The 23,060-nt window shown below is 43.7% G+C and overlaps 1 protein-coding gene across 1 annotated transcript in view; it reads right to left on the bottom strand.

Moving 5' to 3' along the window:
* Positions 1-875: 875 nt before the first annotated feature.
* Positions 876-23,060, bottom strand: part of LOC145359464 (dipeptidyl peptidase 8-like) — a 45,978-nt gene continuing 23,793 nt past the window's right edge. The window contains exons 12-20 of the mRNA XM_080214023.1: positions 22,283-22,362; positions 15,045-15,197; positions 14,440-14,575; positions 13,731-13,876; positions 11,498-11,644; positions 9,735-9,887; positions 6,829-6,971; positions 4,673-4,784; positions 876-3,440 (exon numbers count right to left, since the gene is read on the bottom strand). Of these exons, the coding sequence (XP_080070149.1) occupies positions 3,324-3,440; positions 4,673-4,784; positions 6,829-6,971; positions 9,735-9,887; positions 11,498-11,644; positions 13,731-13,876; positions 14,440-14,575; positions 15,045-15,197; positions 22,283-22,362 (1,187 nt within the window). The 3' untranslated portion in view covers positions 876-3,323. The remainder of the gene's footprint in view (positions 3,441-4,672; positions 4,785-6,828; positions 6,972-9,734; positions 9,888-11,497; positions 11,645-13,730; positions 13,877-14,439; positions 14,576-15,044; positions 15,198-22,282; positions 22,363-23,060) is intronic.

Raw genomic sequence — 23,060 nt, 5'->3', positions numbered from 1 at the left:
AATGTTTCACAGTTGGGTATCAAGGATCTCAATGCAAACCTTCAAATGCATGTTATATTTGCAGCAACAATTTGCCATACATGCTTGTTGATAACACTTCGACTGTGTAACTCTGCACAATACAATTACCGTTCAAGTGGGTTGTAGTTTTAGACCTCTAGAACGTGTTCTGATTTTCCTTTACCAAACGTGGTGCCAAAATGATTTCACTGTCAAAAATTTGAAAGGAACCAAAGTCATTGCTCTTGGTAGCAGTGCTGGAGAGTTACATGGTGAATCGCTTAATTCACAGGTTTAACTAATAGAGCTGAATTTATACAGACAGTGACTGCATACTGACAATTTACTAAATTCTAGCAAAGGGGATTCATCAATGTCTTCAGCAATAACTTGCCATGCTAACAATTCTGATTTATGTTTCAATTTGATTTTTTTCCAATTTTTCTGGGAGAATGATTAACTTCTTTATTGACCTAAGAGGCTAAATGCACAAAAAAAAGCATGGAAGCGAAGTATTTTCAATAATTTCCTATCCAGTTTACGTTACTCCACACTCAGGTTTCAGTGAATCACACCAGCGCACTTCTAACCTTTATCCTCTGATGTAAGTGCAAGCATGTGGAAATCACTACTATAGGGAACAGCATAGATGCATTTGAGGGAAGTTCGATAAACACATGAGGGAGAAAGGAATAGAAGGATATCAGGATGAAGTTGGATGAAACAAGGTGGGTGGAGGCTTGTATGGACTATAAATGCTGACATGAACCGCTGGGATTGAATGGCCTATTTCTGAGCTGTATGTACCAGTACGTCTTCACTGAAGGGTCTGTGACCATGTAAGTGCAGGATTGCACCCTTGTACTGAATCACTGTCGGACAATAAAAATTCATGGTAATTCCCAACCATGCCAAATAACTGGCATAACACCTCCAGAGGGATATACGGAAAAGTTAGTTCTTCCAACAGATTAATCAGAGACTAGAACAGCTGTTGCAAACCAGTTTAAAAATAAAGTGAAACCATTTGTAGACCAAAGAATGCAGCCTAGACAAAGCAGCATATGATTTCTGAATCTAATTTACCACAAATGTATAGAAAGCCACATCAACAGAAAATCAACCTGCAATATTTACACATCTGTAACTTTCACAATGCAAAAAAACCATCATCGGAATTTGTAGGTTAAAGTCCATATTTAAAAGAAAGATAGGATTGTCTGTAAACGTCCCCATTAATTTATCAAAATGTGTTAATTGTGTTGACCAGAATAATAGCATGTGCCTTTTTTAAAGATTGAATTCTCTCATGCTTCCGAGGAGGTCACTAACAAGCTATAACAGCCTGGACCTCTGAATTCAAGAGCATAAGGTTTAACTCACCAGTAAAAGACCCTTTGGGGAGGGGGTGAAGAAACCTCTCTTCAAAACTATTAATCCACTTTGCCCCCTTCCCTAATGCAATACATAGACATAGAACCCTACAGTGCAGAAACAGGCCCTTCGGCCCATTGAGTCTGCACCGAACACAATCCCACTCAGGCCCTACCTCAGTTATCAGTAGAAAAGAGGCACCAGATTCCTTTATCAAGTCAGGAAACAATTTGGCAGAGAAACCGGGGAAGAAATTGATTTACCTAGTGCAGCTAGCAGCTTCACATTGATCCCTTTGACACAGTAGCACTGTGAGCCGTAGGCATACAGCCCATGTAGAGTTCTTCAATATCAATGAAACAGCATTATGCAAATGGATTTTCCCCCCCAGTGGATGCATTACCAGTGCGAGATGGTGTTGTGTTCACACTGACAGTTAGAATCATAGAATCTACAGTGCAGGAGGCCATTTAGCCCATCGAGCCTGCACCAACAACAAGCCCACCAAGGTCCTTTCCCCACAACCCCACATATTTACCCTCCTAATCCCTCTGACAATAAGGGGCAATTTAGCGTGGCCAATCAACTTAACCCGCACATCTTTGGACTGTGGGTGGAAACCAGAGCACCCAGAGGAAACCCACAGAGACACAGAGAGGACATGCAAACTCCACACAGTCACCCAAGGCCAGAATTGAACCTGGGTCCTTGGTGCTGTGCGGCAGCAGTGCTAACCACCGTGCCACCCCAAAGGGAGAAACCATTAATTTATATTGTCCAATAATGATTCAGTACGGGGACACAATCCTGCAATTATGTGGTTACACAGACTTAGCTGTATTTGATATTTACAGCACAGAAACAGACTATTCAGCCCGCAAGATTCATGCCAGAGTTTATGTCCTCCCACCTTGCTTCATAAGAACATAAGAAATACGAGCAGGTCTTTGTTGAATCCACATTGCCCTCACTACACAGAAAACATACAATTCCCTGCAGGGACTGTGTCCAAAAATCTAAACAAGCTTGGCAGTGGTAAAACCCTTTCACTTGTAGCTGAAAGAAAATAAATAATCCATGACCAGATGCAGTTTTTTTTAAGTAATAAAAATGATACCGTTTAAGACATTAATCAAAACATTACTGTTACATAAAGTGCTCAAAAATGTTTCACAATCATCTCCATTTACTCTACAATCCGTGCAAATACAGTAATTGTTTTTTTATGGTAATTAAGCAAATGAATCACAGCACTGGCAAGGCTGTGAGCAGATGCTGTGGTGATAGAAAGTTGAACTGTAGGACTGGCAGCCAGAAGCAAATGGTTAAATCTCACTAAGCCGATCAGCTCACAGGGGAAGGTTCAATAAGACGTTGAGTTCTAGATAGCTGCATTGAATCAAAGAGCAAGCAACATAGAATTGGAGGAAAATTGGTACATTTTTCAAGATTTACTGACGTACATACACATTCCTCAGGAGAAATCATCCTTAATGCCCGTAACATGCTCTTGGAATGTGAAGTTTCCACGATCATGGGACTTATTTTACATTCTCAGTACAAACAGCAGAAAGTGATTGTCAGGCACTATTAGTGAGATTATGGGTGATGCATTACAATTTTAGAGAGGGATCAGGAAAGAGATGTGCCACTGGGAGATGGTGCTGGGAAGCACTAGCCGTGGAGATATAGATGTGGTGAGCAATGGAGAAAGGGTTGCTATTGGATATATGAGACAAGGGTAGTTGCTGCTATTACTGAAATTGAATGGAAACTGTCACTGCTATTTGGATGATAAAGAACAGAGAGGTGATTATTAATGAAGAAAAGATAATAGTAGTGACTTATGGGGGAAAGAGTGGGCCACTATTAGTGGAGCAGTGTCTTTCTTCTACCATCTATTGCGTTGAGTTGTTGACTGAGAAGTCTCAAAAGTAACACAATATCTTCTACTTCATGGCAGCAATCTGGGAAGCCAGGTTCTCCTGAAGATAGTACAGCAGATACAGTTCATAATGTTCACCGGACTCTGGAACACGGATACTATGCCGCTCCTGAGGGTACACCTTGAACAGTTGAAAAACATCAATTTATAAATAAAAGAAAACGTTCAGGTATCCTTATTCTACAATTGCACACACAATTATCAATATGTTTTCCATTTTAAGTATTTGTTTTTGTCCTGAGTATATTTTTTCCAGTTTAATAATGTTATTTTTCCCCACATTTTGTCAAAATTGGATTTTTTAAAATCCTAATGTTTCTGTAGCGTTAAAGTCGGCAACTGTTTTCAACAGCAAGTCAGCAGCTTGGAACCAAGTTGTTTACCACAGTGATTGGATCTGTTTGTCATGTCAGCAAATAAAAGCATACGAAATAAGATCATAAGCATAGGAGCAGAATTAGGCCACTCGGCCCATCGAGGCTGCTCTGCCTTTCAGTCATGGCTGATATTTTTCTCATCCCCATTCTCCTGTCTTTTACCCATAACCCCTGATCCCCTTATTAATTAAGAACCTATCTATCTCTGTCTTAAAGACACTCAATGACCTGATCTCCATAGCCTTCTGCCGCAAAGAGTTCCACAGATTCACCGCTCTCTGACTGAAGAAATTTCTCCTCATCTTTGTTTTAAAGGATTGTCTCTTTAACCTGAGGTTGTGCCCTCTGATTCTAGTTTTTCTTACGAGTGGAAACGTCCTCTCCACATCCACTTTATCCAGGCCTCACAGTATCCTGTAAGTTTCAATAAGATCTCCCCTCACCCTTGTAAACTCCAACGAGTACAGATCCAGAGTCCTCAACCATTCCTCATACGACAAGCTCTTCATTCCAGGGATCATTCTTGCGAACCTCCTCTGGACCCTTTCCAAGGCCAGCACAATGGGAGCAGGGACAGACCACATTCCCCCTTGATCCTGCTCCCCAATTCAACTTGACCATGGTTGATCTTCTATTCATCAACTCCATTTTCCCACTTGCTCCTCATATCCCTTCATTCCTCTAGAAATCTAAATTCTGCCCATCTTGGGTATCCTTAAAGGTACCCAATGCTGGAGCTAGAGGATTCCAAAGATTCACAACCCTCTGAGTTAAAGACATTTTTCCTCATCTCAGTCCTAAACAATTGACCCTCTGATCCTGAGGAAATCGCTGTGTCAAATCTCAGAAGCTTGAAGCAAAGGAGGATATTGCAACCAGTCCTATATGTATGAGTGTGTATACGATCAATCTGTTCTTTGAAAACATAAGGCCTAACTCGCATTGCAATTTATTCATTTGCAGTGTAACAGATTACCTGCAAGTCGTACGGCCTTCCTGATCGAACGAGAAAGCTGAGCAGTACAGTAGTATGAGAAAAGTGAACATTTTCATCGAGGAATCCATGCAAGAGCAGCAGGCGGTTGGGACTACAGGCGGGAAAGAAGGAAGGAAGGAAACATGATCACATAAGAACATACGAACATAACTCATAACTCATAATGAACATCACTGTTCATTATCTAGAACAATTCACACTAGGGATAACAGCAATTCTCAGAGTCACGTTGTGAAACTTGTTGCTGATGATAATCCTCACTAACTGTCCTTGAGAATGTTTTTCACAAAATGATCCTTATTGTGAAGGCTAAAACGTTCCTTTAATCTGCCTGTGGCACAATTCCACGGCAAATACCAACTCTACTAATGTGCATTTTTTTTATTGTTAACTCAATCTTCCAAAACATCAAAAATCCAATTTAAATTGTAGTTGAAATATTGTACAGGCACAGATCGATCAAGAATACTTCAAACACAGCTCACCAGTTCATCAGAACTGGTTAATTTTAGTTGAGCACATTAATTATTCTGTTTGAATTTAATTTTGTTCAAATTAAATATAAAACCATAAAAAATAGGAACAGGAATAGGCCATTTGTTCCCTCAAGCCTGTTCCGCCATTCAATAAGATCATGGCTGATTCAACATCCACGATCCTGCCCTTTCCCCGTAACTCGATTCCCTGACTTATCAAAAATCTATCTCAGCCTGAAGTGTGCACAGTGACTCTGCCTCGTATCTCTCTGTGGCAATGAGTTCTAAAGATTCACAACCCTCCGAGAGAAGAAATTTCTCCTCATCGCAGTCTTAAATTGGTGCTCCTTTATTTTGAGACTATGCCTTTTGGTCCTAGACCCTACCATGTAGGGAAACATCCTCTCAGCATTTACCCTGTCAAGTCCTTTAAGAACCTTAAATGTTTCAATAAGATCACCTCTCATTCTTCTAAATTCCAATGAGTAGAGTCCCAAATTTTTCCTCATAAGACAATCCCTCCATACCAGGGATAGCCCAGTGAGCCTCCTCTGAGCTGCCTCCAATGAAATAATATCTTACCTTAAATAAGGGGACCAAAGCTGCTCACAGTGCTCCAGGTGTGGTCTCACTGGTGCCACGTACAGTTGCAGCAAGACTTCCCTACTCTTAAATACTCCAATCCTTGAAATAAGTATCAATATTCTATTGACCTTCCTGATTACCTGCTGCACGTGTGTGCTAGTTTTCTGTGTTTTGCGCACACCCAAGTCCTTTTGTGTTGCAGCTTTCTGCAGTTTTTCTCTGTTTAAATAAGACTCTGTTCTTATCAAAACATTCAATATGCTAATAACCAATTACCAATATCAAACATTCTGGTTCATAAGTTAGATCTTAATTTAATTCACTATCTCTCCAAGTAACAGTGGTACTGCAAATTATTAGTATTTTAGGATGAGATTTAAATAAAAGCAAAATACATTAGCAGATGTAGGAAATCTGAAATAAAAAGCAGAAGATGCTGAAAAACTTAGCAGGTGTGGTGGTATCTGCGGAGAGAGACACAGAGTTAACATTTCCAATCTGTATGAAGAAGAGTCACACAGACTTGAAACAGTGGCCAGAATTTTACCGGCACGCCAGCCCCAGAATCGGGACTGGCAAGGCTCACAGAACAGCATTCTCTGTTGGCCTCAGGCAGGATCTTATGAGCCTCTGGAGGCCGAGATAAAATTCTGGCCACTAATTCTGCTTCTGTTTCCATAAATTCTGCCTGACCCGCTGAGACTCTCCAGCATTTTCTGATTTTTGTATTTTATTATATATATTATAGAGCACATAGACTTCCCTAGTTATTAGGTCACAAGAATTTTATTACTATAAAGTTACTAAACTCACTTAAAACCGGTCTACTCAACTCTTGCTAGATGTTTACAGCGAGATAATAAGAACTTCTTTCCAAAAAACGCAATTTATAAACTTTAAGGTTTAAAGCTATCGAAGGATTTTTAAAGCTCTGCACACCAAATGTCCACAGATTATATTTAACTGTCCAACACTTAGGTTAGAAAACAAAGTTAAACAAAAAAAAATTTTTGAATGAACTTTGGATTGGATTGTAGCTGAACACAGCACAGATAGCAAAGTGGTGAAACTTACTCAAGAGGAAATCGATCAACTTGCATCGCTGCTGATCCAATATCATAGCCACTCTCATTCTTATCTGGGAGACCCATGTAGCGTTCCGTGTATCCGGTATCATAGAAGATCCACAACGTTACAGGGGCTCCGGCTATGGCTACCTGCACAAAAATGAAGTTACAGTTTACAGGCATGAATGTCAGAAAGGCGCAGGGCACATGAAAAGGGATCAAAATGTTTTATCCAGTATCTAGCTTTCGTCCAGAAAAACCTGGGGAAGACTGATGTTATCATTCCGTACCCTTGTCACCAATCCTGTTTTAAACTGAACCAGATTATTTTTGTAATCTCAACAATCAGTTGTTTGGTAGTACAAAACTTGAGTGTTGCTTAAAAAAAAGGCCTGCCATCAAAACTTTTCATCTTGCACTCATCAGGATAGCTCACAAGATAAACCAACAGTAAAGGGAACAACAATTTATACTACATGAGAAGAAAGCGCTGATTGATCGATAGAGATGTTGTAATGGAGAACACAGCAAAAAACAGTTAACTGCCAAGCCTTTGTTTCAAATTCAAAACGTGCTGATTGATTCTGATTGGTCAAGGCATAAACATGGGGAATGAACCAGGAAATGGTTGTCCTACAAGCTTTCGCTGACTTATCTTGTGATGACTGCAAGACAAGAAGCTTCAATAGCATGACTCTTTTTCCAGCAAAATCCTATTTGAGTCTAAATCCCACATCCCCACCCTGATCCCCAAAGAGTCAAATTTAAAACTCATGTCTGTATTTTTAACTCCTTCGCAGCCTCAACTTGCCCATCTCTGTAAGTTCCTCAAATCTTTAAGACCTTTCTACCTCCAAACTCATCTCTAACACAAGGCTCTGGTGTTTCCCCTCCTCCATTCACCCAGTACTGGAGACCATGCCTTCACCTCCCTTGGTCCCTTCTAAACCCCCTCTGTTTCTTCACTGTCCTTTCTACATTTAAAATTGTTTTTGAAATCTACCTTATTGACCAAGCTCTTGGTCACCCCTCCTATATCTCCTCCTCTGGATCAATTACCTTTTTTTATACCACCATGAACTGAATAAGTCTTTTGAGATTATGAAGAGTTTTGATTACGTGAATAGGGAAAGACTAATTCCTCTGGTGGGCAGACAGAGATGAGGGTGACCGAGTTAACTTGTCATGACAGTGAGGGGAGAGGTTCTGTGAAATGTTTTTATCCAGTGAGTTCTCTGACCATTGTCACAGAGACTAGTTGACGCCGAGATCATGACATTGTTTGCAAGAAAAATGGACAAATCTTTAAAACAGAGGAAGTTATGGAGCTTTGGGATTAGAGAATAGACAGTGGGATTTGTTTTGGAATCATTCAGTGAAAAGCTAGCACAGACATGATGGGCTGAATGGCTTCCTGTGCTGTGATTTCGAGAAATCAGTGGTAAGCTATAAACGTGTCACATATGATTGGTCCATGTAGTAGCCAATAAGAAGAATGTAGATATGAACAATGAGTTTTTCTATTTCCTATGTTTCTATCTATATTAGATATAGCTCCTGGGGCTGAAAGGATCAAGAGATATGTGGGGGAAGGGGGGGAATCAGGATATTGATTTTGATGATTAGCCATGATTAAAATGAATAGCAGAGCAGGCTTGAAGGGCCGAATGGTTCTATTTCCTACGTTTCTATGAGCTGCTGCAATTTTACACGGCTTTGGTGAAGCCAGACCCAGAACACTGTGTGCAGTTTTGATCTCCTTTTCTGAGGAAGGATGTTTTTGCTGTCGAGGGAGTGCAGCGAAGGTTTACCGGGCTGATTCCGGGGATGGCGGGACTGATGTATGAGGGGAAATTAGGATTAGGTTAGGATTGTTTGCACTGGAGTTCGAACGAATGAGGGGGGATCTCAAAGAGACTTATAAAATTCAAACTGGACTAGACAGGGAGGATATTCCCGATGGTGGGGAACTCCAGAACCAGGGGTCACAGTCTGAGGATTTGGGGTAAACCATTTAGGACGGAGATGAGGACACATTTCATCACCCAAAGAGTGGTGAGCCTGTGGAAATCATTACCACAGAAAGTAGTTGATGCTAAAACATTGAATGTATTCAAGATGCGACTCGATATAGCACTTGGAGTGAATGGGATCAAAGATTATGGGGAGAAACCAGGATTAGGCTATTGAGTTGGACAATCAGCCATGATTGTGGTGAATGGTTGAACAGAAGGGTCAAATGGCCTCCCCTTGCTCCTATCTTCTATGTTTCTATGTTCAGATTTAGTAGCTGTAGAATTGTCACGCAGCAAAGAGCTTACACATAATGGAGAAATGAATAATTTTTTTTGCTTTTTAGATGCAGGCATTCCATTCATACATTCCAACCTCAGGTGGTTTGCAGACACCCTCACCATTACAGACATATCCAGTCACTTAGTTAACATTCCTATTGATCCTATAGGTGAGAATGGGTTAACATTAAGAACATAAGAACATAAGAAATAGGAGCAGGAGTAGGCCATCTAGTCCTTCGAGCCTGCCCCGCCATTCAACATTCAGTTCCACTTTCCCGCTTTCTCCCCATAACCCTTAATTCCCTTGTCTGTCAAAAACCTATCTCCCTGTGTCTTAAATATATTTAGCGAGGTAGCCTCCACCACTTCAACGGACAGAGAATTCCAGAGATTCACCACCCTTTGAGGGAAGAAGTTCCTCCTCAACTCCATTCTAACCTGCCCCCCACCCCTCCCACCCCTATCTTGAGACTGTGCCCTCTAGTCCTGCTGTCCTTTCTGAGCTGGAAGAATCTCTCTACCTCTACCCTATCCATCCCCTTCATTATCTTATATATCTCTATAAGATCCCCCCTCATCCTTCTAAAATCCAACGAGTACAGACCCAATTACAAACCTTAAATATTTCAGGTCTTCTCACCAGACCCATGAGGGACAGATAACCACCGTATGACCAACCATGAATTGCCACGCGTTCCATGTCAACAAAACCATACTTGGCAGCCAAATACTGTAGTCCTTCTACCTGGTCTTCAATTTCTACCTGACCCTGCATGAGAAATTCACTGATTAGAATGTTAAAAGCACTGTGTGTTTAATATAAAATGACATCATATCAAGCACATGTGATTTGTCAAAAAGATTCTCAGTTTGCAAGCATCAGGTTACTCCAGACTGAAGTAATCCAATTAGAATTTTTGGAAGCCAAAATTTTATTTCTATAGATTGAAAACTGATAAGTACAGGTGTAGACATAAAAATACATATATATCTGTGTAAGAGGCACTCGAATCTTCAGCTAAATAAAGTAAGTTACTGAGTGAGGATGACAAAAGTACAAGAGAATGGGTGAATGGGCAAGTTTAAGTGTGAGCAAATACGAGATTGAGTAAGAGTGAATGAGTGCAAGAGAGCAAATGAAAGAGATGAGTTATTGAGGAAATGGAGTTGTGAATCAGTAAGGATTGCTGAATGAGAGATTCGGCGAGAATGTGTTTTAAAGTAAAAGGGTGAGTGTGAAGAAGTTGCAACACTGAGGGAGTGACAGAGGGAGAAATAGTTTGAGTCAGCAGCAGTGTCAGAATGAGCATGTGTCAGTGAGAGCATCTGGGAGAATGACAGAGAGTCAGTCACTGATGCAGCCTCAACCGAGGTGCCCGCCTTGTTACCAAGCCGACCCATCATTCCCGAGTTAAGGCTGAGGTAAAAGGTTCAATTCAGTCCGGACAAACTGTACCATAGAATCCCTACAGTGCAGAAGGAGGCCATTTGACTCATCGACTCTGCACTGACCACAATCCCACCCGGGTCCTATTCCCACAACCCGACATATTTACCCTGCTAATTCCCCGAAACCAGGGTGAATTTAGCACGGCCAATCAACCTAACCCACACATCTTCAGACTGTGGGAGGAAACCAGAGCACCTGGAGGAAACCCACGAGGGAGAACTTGCAAATTCCACACAGACAGTGACCCGAGGCTGGAATTGAACCCGGATCCCTGGTGCTGTGAGACAGCAGTGCTAATCACTGTGCCACCAGGCTGCCCACTCAATCACTCAAATATATAGGGTATCTCACTTCAACTAAAGCACGCAAAGCTAGTTTCCGCAATGGCATATGGCTCACCAATAGAAATAAGATTGGTGCTTCATGATGTTTATAATCTTTTGTTGCCGTTACTTTTATGTTCTCAATTGCTTACAAATTTTTCAACTCTTTTTACATTTCCTATTGCAGACGTCCCTTTTCATGACTGTACACTTGCAGATTAGACACCAAGAAAGTGTCAATGTCCATGAAAATGTTAGTGCTCTAACCTCACCTGTGCACAGGGCCCTCACAAGGTAAATGGCACCCCTTGCTTTTAGGCCTCTGCTAATTCTGGACGTGTATTTGCTGACAGGGGGCTTGCAAGAGCATGTTGTTGATAGTTCTCCCTTCGATCATACCATTCTGTGCGGAAAGGTTCTCAGCCTCTCCTCACAGCTCTGTACCTGAGATCGGGAACTTAGCAAACAATCCATTTCTTAACAATCTAAGTGTTATGCCCCTGTATTATCATCAATTGTTTATTAGGCTGTGGTCTCATTAGGCTGTGTTTCTCATACTGAAGAAACTGCATTGACTGAATCCAAAGGATAAAACATTCAACCTACCATCTTGTATTTCAAGGCACCTTCAAACTTAAGGCCTCTGTGACAGGATCCCCTGGAATCTATGACAACCACAACATAACCAAGCTCTGCCAGTGTGTTCAAACGCAGGTATTTAACTCCCTTAAAGCGATTGTTTACTAACTGCACCTACGGAGTAAAAAGAATATGAGGTATATCTATTGCATCTTATGTTTAACATTTAATCCAAATTACTTTTAGTGTAGAGTAAATAATAAGGCAAAATTATATTTATTTTCATTATTACGGCATTAGACTGCAGAAAATATTCAGGAGAATGGTTCCAGGGATGAAGAACTTCAGTTACATAGAAAGATTGGAGAAGTTGAGACTGTCTTCCTTGGACAGGAGAAGGTCAAGAGGAAATTTAATAGGGATATTCAAACTCATGAGGAGTCTAGACAGAATAGATAGGGCAAAACTGTTCCTGCTGGTGGAAGGATTGAGAATCTGAGGGCACAGATTTAGGGAAATTGGCAAAGAAGCAGTGGTGACATGAGGAAAACATTTCTCACTCAATGAAAGCACTGGCTGAGAGTGTGGAGGAGGCAAGTTGAATCATGCATTCAAGAGGGAATTGAATCGTTATCTGAAAAGAACGTACAGGGCTACAGGGAGAAGGCGGGGGAGTAGGTGAATTGCTCCTTCAGAGAGAGCCAGTACACACAGTAGGCTGAATGATGTTCTCCTGTGCTGTAGCCATTCTGTGCAAGAAACTATAAAGACTGTAATTACACGCCTTCTGCATTTGATCTTCCATTTATTGTACTGGTGATCTCAACATCACTATATTCTGAGCAGGAACCTTTCTGACACGGAAGCAGAGGAAATTAGCAAGAGTCACTTGTGGCTACTCCTGATCTCCTCTTCACTACTGCAGCCAGTTGCTGTGCAGCTGAAGCTGAGAAGCTGATAGTCCATCTTCAGTGTGGACACTGTGTGAAGTTAGTGGACCAATAAAAGCCATTAAAGAAACAAGATGCATGTTAAACAACGACATTTGACCTCCAAGAAATATCCATCTGAAATCTTTCAGACTGGTTATTTCTAATTCATCTGAAAATAGAAAGCACTTAGATTGATTTAGAGACTGCAAATGGCAAAAAACCCCACAAAAACAGTGAAAGAAATCACTGGAATGAAGGTTTACAACAAGTAACTGAATCAATTGGGAAGGAAGACACAGTGTATGAGGGAGGAAACTATCTCACAAATCTCAACAGGGAACAGACTAGCTCATTGACTCCATCAGCACCCAAAGGCAGGGGCACTAACCTAACTGTCTGGCAAATGAATTCCAGCACAGTAAGTATGGGAGTGGGGGCCAATTAACTCAGTTGGTTAGACAGTAGTGTGGGGATCAGATTAACACCAGCAGCATGGGATTCCATCATTGTTCCAGCTGAGGTAGATACAAGGTCTACTTCCTTTCCCTGTCCAGAGCAAAAGAAAAATCACTGCACTTTGCTATGGCTTGCTGAATAGTTGGCAAGATCCTGCCTTTGGACAAGGAAATCAAAAAGAATTGTGAGATATGACATCTTGGTTAGGAAAAGAAAGGGGGTCACACGTTACTTGGAAAATAAGAATGAAAAGAGTATAGAAAAGTAAAGTGATCTGAGGTGCAATAAATATACAAATCAGTGAAGACATTTAATTAAGGCACAAAGAAAGGGACAAAGTACTTGGGTTTAACAGAATTGAACAGGAGAGAAGCTACGCTACTTGTATCGAACTATAGTTAGGCCACATTTCGATCATTGTGTACAAATCTGGCCAACCAAATTATTAAAATGATATAGAGGGAGTGCAAGGAACGGCACCAGAAAGACAAGCCCATACCTATCGAGAAAGAACAAACTGACTGGGTCTATTTTCTCTTGAAAAGAGAGACTGAGGGACAATAGACACAGAACCTAATAGACATCTTTAGCATTGGATTAGAGTAAACATACTTAGAGGCTTTTGACACAAGAGAGTCAGCAAACAATCGAAAGGGGAGTTCAGACGAAACTGCTTTATGATCCCAGCAAACAACAGGGAAACCAAACAGTGAATTACTACTGAAAACACTGTCTGCTCCAGCAGAGACACAGCAGAAAATTACCTGCCTGTCTGTTTGTTCAGGTGTCCTGGGTATGGTGCAGGACGCACAAAAAGGGTGGTGAAAAAGAAACACAAAATGTTGTTTAGAGGAAATGGGAAATAATCCTACCTGAGGGCCACCGTACGTGTAAAGCAGAGTGGGGTATTTTTTTCTAGGCTGTAGATTATGCGGTCTGAACATCATTCCATACAGTATATACCCAGACTTGCTGGGAAAACTGAACATCTCTGGAGGAATGTAATCTGGAGGGCAACCTGCAATACAATCAGTAACATTTCAGGTAAAGAAATGCTTGCATAAGCTCACAATGGAACCCATTTCAACAGCCAGGCTATGGGCTCCTTATTTTGTATGACAGCTGAATTGGCTTCAAAGTAATAGTGAGATCTGAGTGTGTGTCTTATGTATGTTTATCACTTTCAGCACACCTCAGTACCTCCTATCAGCATACCATTTATGTTTCTGACCCCTCTTACCACCTCTGCATGCTTCAGAGAGAACAGACAACTTTCTAGAAGCTTTTGCACAATCCATAGAATCCCTACAGAGCAGAAAGTGACCATTCAGCCCATCAAGACTGCACTGACTCTCCGAAAGAGCATTTTACTAAGGCATAACACTGGGCCCTATCTCTGTACATTAACCCCGCTAATCCACCTACCCTATACATCCCTGGACACAAAGGGGCAATTTAGCACAGCCAATCCACCTAACCTGCACAACTTTGGACTGTGGGAGGACACCAGAGTACCCAGAGGAAACTCACAGATTATGGAGGATTACTTCATTAGTTTTTAAATAATTACAATGATGATACCTGGAGACTTTAACATTATGGCCCAGAATTCACTCTGTTTGTGGAGAGGGACTTCTTCTGAACCAGTCAGTCGGAAGATGTGTACACAGTGTGGATGGTCCTGGTTGCTGTACTTGCTGACAAACATATCAAAGTTCTACAAGCAAAGAGAAGGTGTAAATTGTAACTCTGTTCCACTGTAAATTCCTACACAGCAACTCAAGTAGAACTCTTCCTGAGAGCAGTGGAAGCAGGGTCACTAAATATATTTAAGGCAGAAGTAGATAGATTACGGACTAACAAGGCAGCCAAAGGGAAGAGGAGGCAGGCAGGAAAGTGGAGTTGAGGCCACAATCAGATTAGCCATGATCTTATCAAACAGCAGAGCAGGCTCGAGAGACCAAATGGCCTACTCCTGCTCCTAATTCATATGTTTGTATGTGCAATCCCTGCCCTTCCCTCCACCAATAAATAAGAATCATATCTGTACGTGTAAAACTATATATGCTGAAACTGTCACTATGTTGGCAGACTTTATTATCTAAATGCAGATCTCAATGAGAAGGGATACAACAATCGCCACCAGGAGTTGGATCTACTCATTTTCTGACGAGCAGGAATCTTACCTGGCTAACGAAACAATTATGAGAGTAGCCTAACTGTGTCAGTCGTACAATCTCCATGGGATTTTCGTAGCTCACGACATAGAGATGGTGCTCCAAAGGTGTGTCCTTAGTGCCTTGAAAATACACCAGGTGAGTAGCTTCATTGACCCATATCTGTTAAAAATACATAGTTTGAGAAACTGTCCTCCAGGTCATATAACTTGTGTATTACAATCATTAACACAGCTCCTATATAAAGTGGAGCCTTTCTCATACCACCACCAACCTGAGGTTTAAATAACCAGAGTATTGACAAGAGCCAATAAACAAACATACATTCCAACAGAGAACTCTGCTTCACTCTACTAAACATGTGGTTCAGTTCTGTCTCACTTGGCCACTAGCCTGTTCTTCATTTGTGAGTTAAAACACTAAGTGTCAGTGAGCTGTTCAACTGCGGTGCCCACAAGAGGAATACTGTGATCTTCTTACCCAATATTCACTCACACGCTTCTCACTGGCTAATGACTGAATGCACAAAACCTGACAGTTTCCCCCTCTCTTGCCCAAGACATTAAGGCTTTATAGCCAGCCTGCCTGAAATCTCATAGAATGCCTACAGTGCATAAGGAGGCCATTTGGCCCATTATGGCAACAACAGTCTGCACCGACCACAATCCCATCTAGGCCCTATTCCCGTAACCCCACATATTTATCCTGTTAACCGCCCCCGATACAAGGGTCAACTTAGCATGGCCAAACAAGCTAACCAGCACATCTTCAGAATGTGAGAGGAAACCTGAAAACCAGGAGGAAACTCACGCTGACACGGGGAGAACGTGCAAATTTAGTTAGTTTAACATCTGTTGTAGGAAAAATGCTTGAATCCGTCATCAAAGAAGAAATAGCGAGGCATCTTGAGAAGAATTCTTTGATAGATCAGACGCAGCACGGATTCGTTAAGGGGAAGTCGTGTCTGACAAATTTATTGGAATTCTATGAGGATGTGTCTAGTGCGGTGGACGGAGGGGAACCGGTGGATGTGGTGTTTCTCAATTTTCAGAAGGCGTTTGATAAGGTGCCGCACAAAAGGTTGTTACAGAAGGTTAGGGGGCATGGAGTTGGGGGTAAGGTGTTAGCATGGATAGGGGATTGGCTGTCAAATAGGAGGCAGAGAGTAGGTGTCAATGGGTGCTATTCGGATTGGCGGTTGGTGACTAGTGGAGTGCCCCAGGGATCGGTGCTGGGGACTCAGCAATTTACCATTTATATAGATGATCTGGAGGAGGGAGCTGAGTGTAGGGTGTCGAAATTTGCTGATGACACAAAGATAAGTGGAAAAGTAAATTGTGCAGAGGGTGTGGAAAGTCTGCAGAGGGATCTAGAGAGGTTGAGCGAGTGGGCGAGGGCCTGGCAGATGGAATACAATGTTGGCAAGTGTGAGATTATCCACTTTGGCAAGAATAATAGTAGGAGAGACTACTACTTAAAGGGCGAAAAGCTGCAGCATGCTACAGTGCAGAGGGACCTGGGGGTCCTTGTGCATGAGTCGCAAAAACCCAGCCTACAGGTGCAGCAGGTGATCAGGAAGGCAAATGGGATGCTGGCCTTCATAGCGAGGGGGATTGAATACAAAAGTAGGGAGGTCTTGCTGCAACTGTACAGGGCACTGGTGAGGCCGCAGCTGGAGTACTGTGTGCAGTTTTGGTCGCCGCACTTGCGCAAGGATATTTTGGCCTTGGAGGGAATGCAGAGGAGGTTCACTAGGCTGATACCGGAGTTGAGAGGGTTGGACTATGAAGAGAGGCTGAATAGACTGGGATTGTACTCGTTGGAGTTTAGAGGGATGAGGGGGGATCTTATTGAGACGTATAAGATGATGAAGGGGATGGATAGGGTAGAGGTAGAGAGATTCTTCCCGCTCAGAAAGGACAGCAGGACTAGAGGGCACAGCCTCAAGATAAGGGGGGTGCAGTTTAGAACGGAGTTGAGGAGGAACTTCTTCACTCAAAGGGTGGTGAATCTCTGGAATTCTCTGCCCGTTGAAGTGGTGGAGGCTACCTCGCTAAATATATTTAAGTCACGGGTAGATAGGTTTTTGGTAGGCAAGGGGATTAAGGGTTATGGGGAGAAAGCGGGAAAAGCAGACGAGGAAGGAGCATCAGAGAGAAAGCTAAGACTTTACCTGTTAAAAACCTGTTTAAAATAAGTTTAAAGCACTTTGTTCTTTGTAGAACTGTTTAAAGCATTTACTTATTGTATTTACTGCTTTAAGAATTGTGAGGGAGTGATTATCAGGCAGTTGTGGCCCATCAGCTTTAAATCAGCACCAAGTTTAAAAGGAGGCCTGGTGTAGATAGCAGACAGCGTCGGAGCGGGCAGCGGAGTGAGAGGGAAGCAGAGTGAGCTATTAGGGCTTAATATCAAAAAGGGCTTGAAGGTAAAAAGGCCAGGTTGAAAGAACAAGGAAAAAAAAAAATTTTTTTTTCAAAACTACTACAGCAAGAAACAAGGAAAAAATTTTTTCCCACAACAAATTATATTGAATAATGGAGGGGCATGTGATGTGCGGTTCCTGTATGATGTGGGAACTGGTGGACCCCAGGGTCCTTCCCAGTGACCATGTCTGCAGTAAGTGCAGGTTGCTGGAGGAGCTCCAGCTCAAGGTGGATGAGCTGGCCTCTGAGCTACAGACACTGAGGCTCATCAGGGGGAGAGAGGGTGCCATTGTCAATGGGGTGCAAGTGACATCCACCCCCTCTAGACTGTCTAAATCTAAGGGTCAGGAACAAAAGGGGGCTGCTGGGAGGAGGAAGGGGGGTGAGGAGCGGAGGCCTCAGCCTCTTAATCTGCATAACAGGTTTGAGGTTCTTGCTTCCACTCTGGAAGAGGACGAGGCAGGTGAGGTTGGTGAGCAAACTGCACACGGTACAGTGATGCAGCAGGACATAGGCAAAGAGAAGGGGAAAAGGAACGTAGTAGTGATTGGAGATAGTGGGGTGAAGGGTATTGACACTGTCCTTTGTCACAATGACAAAGTGCACAGAAGGGTGTGTTGTCTGCCTGGTGCTCGGGTACAGGATGTCGCAGCTGGGCTGCAGAGGAATCTGGAGTGGGAGGGTGAGAACCCAGTTGTGGTGGTACATGTGGGTGCCAGCGACGTAGGCAAAGTGCGGACTGAGGATCTGGGGAGGGAGTATGAGAAGCTGGGAATGGAATTAAAAAGTAGAACCGACAAGGTGGTCTTCTCTGGGCTACTGCCTGAACCGAGTGCAGACGGGCGTAGGGTTGACAGGATAAAGGAAGTGAATGGGTGGCTCAGAGATTGGTGTGGGAGGAATGGGATCGAATTTATGGGGCATTGGCACCAGTATTGGGGTAGGTGGGACTTGTTCGGGCGGGATGGGGTTGGTCTGAATCGTGCTGGGACCAGAGTGCTGGCGAATCGAGTAAAGAGGACTGTAGACAGGGCTTTAAACTAATTAGGGGGGGGGAGGGTGCGAGGGTAGGTGATGTTAGGAGGTCTACAGTTAAGGATAGGGTACAGGTAAGGGAAGAGGCTGAGGATGTCCCAAGTGGTGGCGTTACGGCAAATAGGGTCCAGAAGAAGGCTGGGATGAAAGCGCTTTATCTGAATGCACGAAGCATTCGGAATAAAGTGGATGAGCTGGTGGCGCAGATCGACACAAATGGATACGATCTGGTGGCCATTACAGAGACGTGGCTGCAAGGTGACAGGGACTGGGAGATGAATGTACAGGGCTATCAAGTGTTTAGGAAGGGTAGGCAGGAGGAAAGAGGGGGTGGCGTAGCTCTGCTGATTAAGGACAGCATCAAGGTGGTAGCAAGGGATGATATCGGAGCCAAAGAGCAGAAAGTGGAATCGTTGTGGGTGGAGATTAGGAACAGCAAAGGGAGGAAGACGCTGGTGGGTGTCGTCTATAGGCCCCCGAATAATGATCTGGAGGTGGGGCGGGCTGTTAACGCGCAAATAAGTGCGGCGTGCAGGAATGGGACGGCAGTAGTTATGGGGGATTTCAATCTGCATATTGATTGGTCGACCCATGTTGGACGAGGTGGGCTCGAGGAGGAGTTCTTGGAATGCTGCCGGGATAGTTTCCTGGAACAGTGTGTGTTGGAGCCGACGAGGGAGCGAGCTATCTTGGATCTGGTGCTATGTAATGAGGCGGGTAGAATTAGGGACCTTGAGGTGAAGGATCCTCTTGGAGAGAGTGATCATTGTATGGTGGAGTTTCTGTTGCAGATGGAGGAGGAGAAAGTGGGTTCCCGGACACGTGTCCTTTGTTTGAATAGAGGGGAGTATGGTAGGATGAGAGAAGAATTGGCGAATGTGGACTGGGGGAGCGCGTTGGAAGGTAGGTCTGCTGAGGAGCAGTGGAGGATCTTTAAGGAGATCTTTCTTGGTGCTCAGCAGAAATTTATTCCGATGGTTAAAAAGGACAGTAGGAAGAGAGGTAATAAGCCGTGGATAACGAAGGAGGTGAAGGAAAGTGTTAAATTAAAAGCGGAGGAATTTAGAGTAGCTAAGAGCAGTGGGCGAGAAGAGGATTGGGAAAGGTTTAAATGTCAACAAAGATTGACAAAAAAGTTGATAAAGGAGGGTAGAAGAAGCTATGAAGCTGGGCTAGCGCTTAATATAAAAAAGGATAGCAAGAGTTTTTATAAATATATAAAAAGGAAGAGGCTGGCTAGGGTGAACGTTGGTCCCTTAGCGGATGAGAAAGGGGACCTAGTGGTAGGGGATGGGGATATGGCGAAGGTCTTGAATAACTTTTTTGTTTCTGTCTTCACGGAGGAGGACGTGAATAATTTGCCGGGTGTTAGCGATGGAAAGGTGGTAGGACTGGAGGGTCTTAATGACATTACTGTTACTAGAGAGGTGGTGCGCGACAGACTGGAGGGGCTGATTGTGGACAAGTCCCCAGGACCGGATGGAATGCATCCGAGGGTTCTGAAAGAAATGGCGGAGGTGATAGTGGATGCCTTGGTGGTTATTTTCCAGACGTCGCTGGATTCCGGGGAAGTGCCGGAGGATTGGAAAACGGCTAATGTTACGCCGTTGTTTAAGAAGGGTGCCAGGCAAAAGGCGGGGAATTACAGGCCGGTTAGTTTAACGTCTGTGGTAGGTAAAATGTTAGAATCCGTCATTAAGGAGGAAATTGCGAGGCATCTTGAAGGGAATTGCTTGATAGGGCAGACGCAACACGGTTTCATTAAAGGGAAGTCGTGTCTGACAAATTTACTGGAGTTCTATGAGGATGTGTCTAGGGCGGTGGATAGAGGAGAGCCGGTGGATGTGGTCTTTCTGGATTTTCAGAAGGCGTTTGATAAGGTACCTCACAAGAGGTTACTGCAGAAGGTCAGAGGACATGGAGTTGGGGGTAGGGTGTTAGCGTGGATAGAGGATTGGTTGTCAAATAGGAGGCAGAGAGTGGGGGTCAATGGGTGCTATTCGGATTGGCGGTTGGTGACTAGTGGGGTGCCCCAGGGGTCGGTGCTGGGGCCTCAGCTATTTACCATTTATATAGATGATCTGGAGGAGGGAACCGAGTGTAGGGTGTCGAAATTTGCTGATGACACCAAGATTGGGGGAAAGGCAAATTGTGCGGAGGGTGTGGAGAGTCTGCAGAAGGATCTAGATAGGCTGGGCGAATGGGCCAGGAAATGGCAAATGGAATTTAATGTTGGCAAGTGTGAGGTGGTCCACTTTGGTAGGAAGAATGGTAGGAAGGACTATTACTTACGTGGCGAAAAACTGCAGCAGGCGACGGTGCAGAGGGACCTCGGGGTCCTTGTGCATGAGTCGCAAAAACCCAGCCTGCAAGTGCAGCAGGTGGTCAGGAAGGCGAATGGGATGCTGGCCTTCATAGCGAGGGGGATTGAATATAAAAGTAGGGAGGTCTTGCTGCAGCTGTATAGGGCATTGGTGAGGCCGCAGCTGGAGTACTGTGTGCAGTTTTGGGCGCCGCACCTGCGCAAGGATATTTTGGCCCTGGAGGGAGTGCAGAGGAGGTTTACTAGGCTGATACCGGAGTTGAGGGGGTTGAGCTATGAGGAGAGGCTGAATAAACTAGGCTTGTACTCGTTAGAGTTTAGAAGAATGAGGGGAGATCTCATTGAGACGTATAAGATGATGAATGGGATGGATAGGATAGAGGTGGAAAGACTCTTCCCGCTCAAAAAAGACAGTAGGACTAGGGGGCACAGCCTCAAGATAAAGGGGGGGGCGGTTCAGAACGGAGTTGAGGAGGAACTTCTTCACTCAAAGGGTGGTGAATCTCTGGAATTCTCTGCCCGTTGAAGTGGTGGAGGCTGCCTCGCTAAATATTTTTAAGAAGCGGGTTGATGGGTTTTTGATAAGAGAGGGGATTAAGGGTTATGGGGAGAGGGCGGGAAAGTGGAACTGAGCCACGACAGATCAGCCATGATCTTATTGAATGGCGGGGCAGGCTCGAAGGGCCAGATGGCCTACTCCTGCTCCTATTTCTTATGTTCTTATGAAAGTGGAACTGAGCCACTTCTGATCAGCCATGATCTTATTGAATGGCGGGGCAGGCTCGAGAGGCTAGATGGCCTACTCCTGCTCCTATTTCTTATGTTCTTATGTTCCACACAGTGACCCGTGGCCGGAACTGAACCTGGTCCATGGCGCTGTGGAACAGTAGTGGTAACCACTATGCTGCACTGTAAGACAGCACTGTTTGGCATCACGGGCTCTTTTGTCCACGGGATACACTGGTGCAGATAAAACTCAGGACATTCAGTGAACAATTGGCAATGACACCCATCTTTATTTTCCTTACCCCCGCCCGTGTTTGATGGAATGAATTGTTATGGTGCAGAAGGAGGCCATTCAGCCCACTGTGTCATCATTGATTCTTTGAATAAGCATTATGGTACCTTTATGTACCTCGTGTACCTCACACTATTTCTTGGCCAAAAGAAGAGGCAGGGACATGACTGGCAGCCTTTTCTTAAAGCCACTAAGAGGCACACAACACCTAATCATTTTGCAGCCTTCTGCCTCAACCTGATGTTTAAGAGATTGAGGCTCGCTCAATAGCATCCTATAAGACTGGCCGCACGCCAGCATTACAATTTTATTGTTAACTAATGCATAAGAGTTTTCACAATCAGCCCAGTGAGAGATGATGTTGTTGCCATAAAAGCTTGAAGTGATATCGAAGTTGCCAGGATTCCAACCTCTGCGGTCAAACTGGAACATAAGATGTACTTACCGTAGAGCCATGTCTCCCGAGCACTTCCCACTCTCCACTGGTCAAAGGCAGTTCTTCTTTAATTGGACATTTAAAATCATCTGGGGAAAATGGCATGTGAATTAGTCAGAAAAAAACCAAAAGAGTTGCACTTATATAGCATTCTTCACAATCACCGAATGTTTCAAAGAGCTTTACAGCCAAGTGTTTGCAATGTAGCAAACGTAGCAGCAAACTTGCAAACAACAAACTCCCACAACTCAAGACTAACTAGAAAACCTGTTTTGCTGATGCTGGTTAGGGGTTAAGATGGACAGGACACCAGGGATAATTTATCCCACTCTTCTTTGAGTGTCATGGGATCCTTTACATCCACCATGTGGGGTCTGGGTTTAATGTCTCACCCAAAAGAAGGGACAGTGCATTGGAGTATCAGCCTTGATTTTTGGACTCAAGCCCTGGAGTCACAGATGAGGCCATATCAGTCATATCCAGCTCCATGCAGAGCAATCCAGTAAGTTCCACTTCCCCATTCGATCCCTGCAAGTTTACTTCTCACAGAAAGAAACTCATAGAAACTCTACAGTGTCGAAGGAGACCATTCGGCCCGTTGAGGTTGCACCATTAACCACCTAGGCCCTATCCTATAATCCCACCTATTTACCTCACTAATCCTTCTAACCTGCGCATCCTGGGACATTAGGGGCAATTTAGCATGACCAATCTACCTAACCTGCACATCTTTGGACTGTGGGTGGAAACTGGAGCACCCAGAGGAAACAGACGCAGATACGAGGAG

The sequence above is a fragment of the Carcharhinus amblyrhynchos genome, chromosome 28, assembly GCF_965287045.1.
Source record: "Carcharhinus amblyrhynchos chromosome 28, sCarAmb.v2.hapA, whole genome shotgun sequence".
Lineage (NCBI taxonomy): Eukaryota > Metazoa > Chordata > Chondrichthyes > Carcharhiniformes > Carcharhinidae > Carcharhinus > Carcharhinus amblyrhynchos.
The sequence above is the reverse complement of the archived record's forward strand: the minus strand, read 5'-3'. Positions and strand labels throughout refer to the sequence as shown.